Source organism: Panthera leo, chromosome A3, assembly GCF_018350215.1.
Source record: "Panthera leo isolate Ple1 chromosome A3, P.leo_Ple1_pat1.1, whole genome shotgun sequence".
Taxonomy (NCBI): domain Eukaryota; kingdom Metazoa; phylum Chordata; class Mammalia; order Carnivora; family Felidae; genus Panthera; species Panthera leo.
The window spans coordinates 28471842-28481527 of NC_056681.1; the positions used below are offsets into that span (position 1 = coordinate 28471842).

Here is a 9686-nt window from a genome sequence, read left to right on the forward strand (position 1 = left end):
TAACAACTACAGCAAACTTATACTCAGCTCAGTATTTCAAAACTGTATGTATATATGCTTTTTATTTATTATGTAGAAATGGTATAAATTAATACATTTCTGACTCTCTGGCTTTTAACAGGGAGATTGAACTCATTCACAGTATTTTTTTGGTAAATTATCTTTATGCACATCCACATCCCCACTCTAACTCGAGTCTTCTTATTAGGAAGAAGATAAAGTCATAAACCCAAGGATTATGGGACTAAGAGATCAGAGTTCTGTTAACCGTTGTGACTTTAGGCAAGCCCAATCTCTGGGTCTCAACTTCTTAATATGTTACACGACGGGTTTGGACCTTGGTGGGGACACATGTCGTCTGTTGGACATTCATTTCATTGGGTTGGGTTGATGGATTCCCTACCTAGCACCTTCTTTCCTTTGTAATAATGGGTAAGTGAAGGGCACAGGAAAGGCAAGTTCAAATGATTCTCTGGGATTCATTTGTGGAAGCTGGGAAGAAGAAGCTCTCTTCCCATCCTGGCCACTGAGATGATGTAATGAATGTCAACATTTATCCCTTATCCCTTCCGTTATACAGATACTTATCCCTTATCCCTTCCATTATACAGATAAGGCCTGTGTACATCAGGAGAGACAAAGCCAGGCAGAGATGAATAGAGATGAGAGAATTTAAAAGAATAAGAGTCTTGGTGGCCCTGAGTCCTTAGTCCTAAAGCTCTGCCTTGGATGCCGGGAGGAACCTAGAATCCTTCTCAGCTACTGGATCACTTTAAACCAATATTTTGGGTTCTTATTTCTTGTAATGAAAGGCTCTTCACTAATAGGTAAAGTGAAGAGAGAGAGCCCAGACCAACCTCACCTCTTTCTCCTACTCTCTGTACCCTGATTCCTCTTGAGCCCCAGTTTTCACATTAGTACAAAAAGGACAATCCCTCTTCTACTCAAGTTGCTATGTAGGTGAAGACAGTAGTATGGGAAAGGTAGATCCTTGGTATATAGTAGATGCCCCCAAAATAGTAGTATTGTAGTATCACCAATATAATCATTTCTCAGGCTGGGTATTACTCAGAGTTCAGAGATTATCACAAAATAGAAAAATAAAATTAAAAAGGCTTTAGGAACAGAAAAAAACCATGATTTGAAATCGTACTTTAGTGCTCCGTGGATGTGGGAACTTTATCACCTGGCATCCCTTAGGACAGTGGTAACTTTCAGCAAACTGGCTTAACAAAGAGATGTTTTCTCTCCCATAACTGGAGGTCCAGAAGTGGGGTTGGAACCAGGAACAATATGGCGGTGCAATGTCGTCAACCCACATTCTTTGTATCTTTGCACTTCTCTAGAGCAGATTTTTCCTCAACTTGGTTCCCCTCATGGTCATAAGATGTCTCTCAGGAGCACCTGGGGCAATATGACTGCTTGTTCCTAGCCAACAGGGGAGAGAATTGCATTAGTTTCCCAGATTTCTCTGCAAGCCTGTTCTTTTCTTTTAGGGACACAAACTGGCTTAAGACAGTCTCATATTTGAGTTAATCACTGGTAGGGAGTCATGCTCAATAATATTTAGCATAATCTAGTTGTTCAATGAGTAGAGGACTCGGTTAACTGAGATAGCAGCCCATAACAGGGGAAGGAAGAGACAAACTTACTAGTCACAAACACCTCAGTGCCTGGACCTGACTGGAACTCCAGGTCAGGTTGCCCCTCCTTGAACTTCACGCAGTAGTAGGTGCCGGCGTCTGCAAGAGAGATTTCACGGATGTGGATGGAAAAGTCTGTGTTGCCAGCTTTGGTGGTGCGTCCGATTTCTTTTACTCTGGGAAAGATGCCTCCTTTGAAATTGTAGATTAATTCCCGGTGTGGCCCAGTTCCCTTGAACCATAAGACAGGTCCTTTGGGGAACGAATCTGGTACCCTGCAACTCAAGGTGACTGTGTCTCCGGTCGATACAGTCTGTGTCATCTCAGCTTGTTGCACCTGGAATAGCTCATGTGAGGCTCCTGCAAAGAAACTCAAAATCATTTCTTACTTCCCATGCTCTGACCTAGAGAGGATGGGAGAGAACTTGCATCCAGATCATGGTCGGACCTCAATTCATTACTTAGTTCTTTTAATGCCACATGGGAGCACGCACACGCTGAGTTTAGAGGGGCCTCTGCAAGTGGTGGAAGCTCCTGACCTCACCGACTGAGGGGGGGGGGGTCAGTGCAGGGGATCAGATGTGTCACCTCCCCAGTTCCACGTCTCAGCCCCTAACCAAGGTAAGAAGACAGGGAGGAAGAGGGCTGGGATTATGAATTGTTAGGGTTCATGGAGAGAGACTAGTCCCTCCCCCATCTAAATGCCAAAGATCACTCAGTACATTTGGAGATGGGTCCAAGTACTCTCTGCCCACCTCATACTTACAGTGAGTTTGGGATTGACCTTCATCTCTTTTCTGAAGGGTGAGCAGCCACAGAATTTGTGGAGCTATTAGTGCTGACAGGTATGGAGAAAGGGGAAGTCGAGAGAGAGTAAACCTAAAGAATTGGGGGGGGGCATTTAGGATTACTATATGTGCATGCAGGCAGGGTGTGGTTCCTCTGTTTATCTCTCAAGATAGGAAAGAGAGACAGTTTCCTCTTCCCAACAAAAGAGAGTAGAGCCTCAAGGGACCTTGTCAATTTTGAAGGGTCCACGACTGACCCCCGACACCCACTGCCACCAACATCCCTACCACGTGCTGTGTCAGGTCCTGGTAATATCTCTCCTTTCAGGTTGGCAAACCATCAACGTCACTGATGGGGTGAGGTGCAGGTTAGAGAGACAAGGGAACTCCTGGCTGGGGAGGCTGGGAGAGAATGGCAGGTAGGCTGCCTACACTCACATTTTCTAGCTTGAGGGAAATGTGTAAATGTTCCATGGCCAGTTGGATGGCCTAGAACGTGGGTGGACTTGAGGAGAACATGACTGGGGAAGACTGGTTTTCCCAGCAGAACAGATGGATACCCTAATCTCACTGTATTTAATGGAAGTAACTCAGAGCGTAGGAAGAAGCAGGAAATACTGGTTGTCCTCAGAGAATCAGAGAACAGCAGAGCTGAGGGTAGCCCAGGGCAGACCAGGGAAGGATCAAGTGTGAGGAGAGTGAGTCAACCCCTCCAGGACAGCTTTTCCAAACAAGACCTGGGAGTGGGTGACAACACAAGGACACTCCTATTGGTCCCTAGGTTCCCCAGAAGCCACAGTAAGAGACCACACTCACTCATGGACTTCCTGTATGGGGAATGAAGTCCCTGACTGCATTGTGGTGGTTGCTCAGGAACCTTCCACCAGGCCCCAGTGACATTCCAGTTAGAAATGGGCAAGTGGAATTGTGCAGGCTTGTAGAGGTTCTGCCTGGCTGTGGCAGAACCTTTGTTTTGGCTCAGGAGATATTAGGCTTGGGGCAAACTTCAACTGGGTTGAGATTCCACCCAAATCCGGAAGCTAATATGTGGCTGCAACTGTCTGGGACTGATGCTTAGAGTCAGGATATAGGCCACAAGAGACACAATGCATATTCTTGAGCTCAAGTTTGTCCCTAAACCTCAGAAAGGGCACTCAGACTTCTAGGCCCATTTTACCAAGTTTTTGGACCATGAGGTACACACATGTAGTTGCATTTTACCTACTGAACATCTTTTTATTTTGGAGTATCTCTGTGTTCGGGTTTTAGTGGTTGGGTCATCAGAGAAGGACCTGGTCTGTAACAAGGCTTGATTCAATAGTGGGCTCAGGGTCCCAGACTGACAGAAGAGCCATGTATAGAATCCCGGCCTGCAGGGTTGTTTGTGGATGAAGGGACACAGTATCCAGTGTGTCGTGATGATTTGGTACATGTTTCAGATTTTGGAGAATTTAGTTTTACAAACCAAGGGGATGGAAATCGTCAGACCTGTACTCACCATTCACAGACACGTAGGTGCCTGAACCAGATACGTACGCCATGTCAGGATGCCCTATTGTTAACTTCACACAGTAATAGGTGCCCGTGTCCTTGGGTGACACATCACTGATGCGGATGGAATAGTCTGTTTGATTGATCTCTGTGTTTTCCACTTGGTTTACTCGGGGGAAGTGGCTGCCATTGAAACTGTAGATTAATTGTTGTTCGGGCCCATTCTTCCTGAACCACAAGACAGGCCCTGCTGGGGAGTGAGCAGACACGTTGCAGGCCAGTGTAACGATGTCTCCAGCTCTGACTGACACTGAACCCTCAGGCTGGTTCACCTGGAACTCTTCACCTGCAGTTCCTGGAAAGAAACTTTGCATCATTTCTCGTGTTCTTTGTCTTGGCCCAAGATGTTCTGAGTGTCTGGTTCTAGGTCAAGGTGGAGTCTCATTACACACTCTTTCAGCTGGCACCAAAGTATGACAATTACAAATTGGGTTGCCATATGGGATGAGGGAAAGGGGACCAATGCACAGAAAGGGGGCAGATACCTTCTTTTCTGCATCACGATATGAGGATGGGCTGGAGCATAGTAGGCTCTAATAAACAAGGGAACCTGCTGAAAAGCAAATGACCCAAACTTAGCTGTTTAAGAACATACATACGGTTTCATAGCTTATGTGATCCAGGAGTTGAAGTGCAGCTTAGCTTATCTGTCATGCCCAGAGGGAAGATGGTGTGAAGTCACAGGGAGAATGCCATGTACCCTCTGAGGACCATCTGAGGCTACCAGAGGTTAGGAGTGAGGCCGGGAACAGATTCCATCTCATAGTTTATAGCAGCTTTATTTATAATTGCCAAGCTTGAAAGCAACCAGGATGACCTTCGGTAGTTGAATGGATAAGGAAATTGTGGTACATCCAGACAGTGGAATATCATCCAGTGCTAAAAAGAAATGAGCTTTCAAGCAAGCCCTGAAAAGATGTGAAAGGACCTTAAAAGCTTATCATTAATGCAGGAAAATCCTGCATACTACACGATTCCATCTGTATGACATTCTGGAAAAGGCCGAACTATAGAGACTGTAAATACATCAGTGATTGTCAGGGGTTAGGGTGGAAAGAGGTAAATAGGCAGAGCACAGAGGGTTTTTAGGGTAGCGAAACTATTCCGTAAAATACTACAAAGGCGGATCTCACTATACATTTGTCCAAACCCATAGACTATACAATACTAAGAGTGAACCATAATGTGTGCTATGGTCTTTGGGTGTTAATGACATCAGTGTAGGTTCATTGTTTGTAATATACGCACCACTCTGGTGGAGGATATTGATAATGGGGGAGGCTGTGATGTGTGGGGGCAGGGAATAGTAAGGGAAATCTCTGCCCCTTCTTCTCCATTTTGGTGTGAACTTAAAACTGCTTTAAAATACGAACTCTGTTTATAAATGAAAGTCATTTCCATATCAAAGATCATCTAGATTTTCTTCTAGGATATCTTCTAGGAATTTTATAGTTTTGTGTTTTACATTATTTTTATGAAGCCTGTTAGGTCTGTGTCTAGAATTTTTTTTTTTTTGCACGTGGATGTGCAGATCTCCAATTGTTATAGCAACATTTGTTGAAAAGATTATCTTTGCTCCTTTCCAAAAGATCAGTTGGCTGTATTTATGTGAGTTTATTTCTGGACTTCCTATTCTATTGCATTGATTTGTGTGTCTATTCTCTCACCAATGCCACTGTTTCTATTACTGGAACTTTCTAGTACGTCTTGTAGTCAAATGGTGTCAGTCCTCTGACTTGTTCTCCAACGTTGAGTTGGCTATTCTGGATCTTTAACCTCTCCATATACACTTCAGAGTCAGTTTGTCAATATCTGTACTTTGCTGGTATTTTGATTGGAATTGCATTTATCCATAGATCAAATTGGGAAGAACTGACATCTTGGCAATATTGAGTCTTCCTATCCATGAACATGGAATGTATCTCTGTTTTTTCTTGATTGCTTTGTTCAGTTCTCTAGCTTTCTTTATATAGATCTTGTGTGTGTATATATATATATTTTAATTTTTTTAGTGTTTAGTTTTGAAGGAGAGAGAGACAGAGCATGAGCGGGGGAGGGGCAGAGAGAGAGGGAGACACAGAGTCTGAAGCAGGCTCCAGGCTGTGGGCTGTCAGCACAGAGCCTGAGGTGGGGCCCGGACTCATAAGCTGTGAGATCATGACCTGAGCCGAAGTCAGATGCCCAACCGACTGAGTCACCCAGACGCCCCTAGATCTTGTATATATTATATGAGATTTATACCTAAGTATTTCTCTTTTTTTGGGTGCTAATATAAATGGTCACGTGTGTTTTTAGTCTATGGAAATACACTGACTTTTGTGCGTTGATCTCGTTTCCTTGTTGAACTTGCTTATTATCCTGAGTTTTTTGCTGTTTTATTTATTTTTTTTTAGGAGATCCTTTTGGGATTTTCTATGTAGACAATCATGTCATCTGTAAACAAGGAGGTTTTATTCTTTCCTTTTCAATTTACACTCTTTTCCTTTCCCTTCCTTCTCTTCCCTTCCTTTCTTCCTGTCCCTCTTTCTGCTACAGCTTCCAGGACTATTTTGAACAAGAGTTGTGAGAATGGACACCCTTGCCTCAGTCCTTGTCTTAGGAAATACATAGAGTGTCTTTCACCATTAAGTATAATGATAACTGTGAGACTTTTTGTAGATGTTCTTTATCACATAGAGGAAGTTCCCTGCTATTTATGGCTTGCCGAGAGGTTTCATCATGAACGGATTTTGGATTTGTCAAATGCTTCCTCTGCATCAAGTGATACCGTTATGCAGTTTTTCTCCCTTAACCCTTTGATCTGATGGATTACAATGACTGATTTTCAAAAGTTGAAGCAGCTTTGCATGCCTCGAATAAATCCTACTTACGCATGGCATATAACTTTGCACATTGTGAAATTCTATATGCCGACACTTTGTTGAGGATTCTTGCCTTTAGATTCGTGAGGGATATTGGTCTGTAGTTTTCTATTTTATGTAAAGTCTATCCGGTTTTGCTATCAAGATAATAATAACCTCATCAAATGAGTAGGGAAGTGTTTCCTCCTCTTCTTTTTTCTGGAAGACGTTGTACAAAATTGGTGTTAATTTCTCTTGAGATGTTTGCTGACATTCTCCAGTGGGCCCGGGTGTCTCCTATACATTACTCTTTCCTATCCAAGCTTTCTTCCTCTTCCTTAGACTCAGATAATGGTTTTGGCTTCCTCTTTCATCTGATGTGCACCTCTAAAGCCATGTGCTCTGGCACTGGGACTGAAACCTCTGCTAAGATGAACCAATGGCCTTGGGGAAGAGACTCCACATGCTTGCTTGGCTTTTTCAGCAAGCAGAGGAGACCTGCCAGTCCTGTTGTTGACGCTGCAACGTTCAGCTTCCATCAGTGACCCAGACAGACCTCTAGTGACCACTTCTGGCTAAATTCTATGAGCACGCACACCTCTGCAAAATTTTAAAGGTGATTATCTTTGGATGGAAGCACCGTGCTTTCTTTCCTTGCTTTATAATTTCATGTTTTCCAACACGTTTTTTTTTTTTTTTTTTTCCATTGAGAGGTAGCATCTGTGTAGGGGTGATAAGTGTAAAACTCAGGTTCTCTGATCCTAGGGGCTAAGGGATGAGAACTCTCAGGTGTGCTGTGCTGAGCCCTGTGACCGTGGGGGGTGTATCCATTACCTGAACAAAAGGGTGTGGAACAGACATGACCACTGGGAGATGTTGTGAGCTGGGAGCCATTCCAGTCTAGTTCTATAAATTCTGGCTGGGACAGAAAAACCCTCCCCCAAGAAATTCTAGGGTAATAGGTGAGGAGAACACAGTAAACAGGCATAGGGGAGCCCCCCACAAAACACACCCGAGGCCCCACTCACCTGTGAATCCCAGAAGCAGAGTCAGCAGCAGGGATGGCAGAGTTGGGCAGTGTAGGGAGGAAAGGACAGGCATCGTCGTGGCCCCTGGAGCCTTCTCTGTCTTGAGTATTGTCCTGGAGAGGTCCGGGACTCTGTGCTCTGAGGAGAGAAGACACTCCCTGCTTCCATGATGTCAGAGGAAGGGGATTGTGATGAGAGGAAAGACCATGGGACTGTAACACTTTTTAGATGATCAGCTGAACAGACAAGGTGGCTGTAAGCTGAGAAGTTGCTGCTGGAAATGCTTGGGGTTCCCAGAGTTAAGGGCCTGACACCCACAGGCTTGTGCTCATTCCTGAGCCTCGTCCCATCTGAGGTTCTCGCCAACCTGCCCACCTGCCAGTTTACAGATCCCAGAGATACAGTGTGGGAAAGAGGTTAGAGTTTTGGAGATTGTGAAGATGTGTGCTTTAGAAGATGGAGGGAGTCACAGGGGAGATGGGCTGGGGCGATACTCTGCAAGAGGGAAAGCAACACACCTAGACGCATACCTGGGCAGCGGAGGGCTGTCCTGCTGTCTGTGTTGGGTCTTGGGCCGGTTCTGGAAGAAAGGAGTGGAGGGACATAAGAAACACTCTCAGAAAGAGAGGACCCAGCACGTTTGCTTCCTTCTCTCTCACCACTGGATTGCGCTCTACCCAAGCACACAGGTTGTCTCCAGGAACTCTCAGCCCACGCTCCGCCGTTGACCCTTTAATGTCCAGGAATCCGTAGTCACATGCTGACGGCTAGCGCTATTTCACTACTGCTTCCTTGGGAGCCCCACCTCCTCTTCGGGATCAACAGGATGTTAAGGCCAAGAGAGGTGTTAGAACAAGAGGAGAATGCAGAGCGGGCTGAACGTCCTGTACGAGATGACAAGACTCCCCCTCCCTTTGTGATGTCACCATTGTGTCACCTTGTTCTGGAAAGATGAATTCCATGCTGGGAGGCCATCCACGGTTCCTGCTGAGGGATTAACGGGATCTTTCCTTCAGTCTCCAGCCTCTTACCCTTTTGTTCACCTCTGGTGGACTTCATACTTTACAGCAGACTCTAAACTCTTCAGAGACGGGGATTTTTAGTGCCTTGAAGGTCAAGAGCCCTGGATTTGCAACCAGATGCAGTCAAGCTCCCAATCCTGAATCCACTTCTTGGTGGCTCAACCTATACATCCTTTGACGTTGAAATTTTCATTTGTAGAGCTCAAGGATTCAAAACTGAGTTCGTAGTCCCAACTCGGGTGTTCTCTTATCCCCTTCCATCCTGTTCGGTACGTGGCACATCCTCTACCCATTTGGTCAAACCAAAAAGGGACCCATGTTCTACACCCTCACTTGTCCACTCTTGTCTGCCTGCTACAGGCCCTGTTTTACCTCCGAAATACCTGTTGAATCTATTTCTCCATGTCCATCATCATCTCTTGCCTGAATGAAAAATCTCCCCACCCCTTACATCTTTCCAGTGTCCCCCAAGGGCCTGCAAGAGGCAGAGATCAAGTTGAAGACAAGATGTTGAGATGTTTTTTTTAAATGTTTATTTATTTTTAAGAGAGAGAGACAGAGACAGAGACAGAGCACAAGGGGGCCCAGGTGCAGAGACAGAGGGAGACACAGAATCCGAAGCAGGCTCCAGGCTCTGAGGTGTCAGCACAGGTGGGGCTCGAACTCACGCACCGTGAGATGGTGACCTGAGCCGAAGTCGGACACCCAGCCGACTGAGCCACCCAGGTGCCCCTTGGGATTTTTTTTTTTAATGGACTTCAGTTTTGAAATTTGGAGAAACTTGTGACAATCATACAGCGTTTCCAGGCACAGC

The 9686-nt window shown here is 45.2% G+C and overlaps 1 protein-coding gene across 4 annotated transcripts; it reads right to left on the reverse strand.

Moving 5' to 3' along the window:
- Positions 1-1135: 1135 nt before the first annotated feature.
- Positions 1136-8860, reverse strand: LOC122215723 (signal-regulatory protein beta-1-like). Of its 4 annotated transcripts, none has more exons than XM_042931413.1 (6): positions 8788-8860; positions 8381-8430; positions 7851-7988; positions 3930-4277; positions 1653-2003; positions 1136-1428 (listed from the first exon to the last, which is right to left on the reverse strand). In XM_042931413.1, exons 1-6 carry the CDS (start codon positions 8823-8825, stop codon positions 1343-1345), a joined length of 1011 nt encoding a protein of 336 aa, XP_042787347.1. In that variant the 5' UTR covers positions 8826-8860; the 3' UTR covers positions 1136-1342. The 4 variants fall into 4 exon arrangements, with proteins under 4 accessions (XP_042787347.1, XP_042787350.1, XP_042787346.1 ...); XM_042931416.1 differs by having other exon boundaries at positions 1653-1742; positions 8369-8430; XM_042931412.1 differs by having other exon boundaries at positions 8369-8430.
- Positions 8861-9686: the final 826 nt, after the last annotated feature.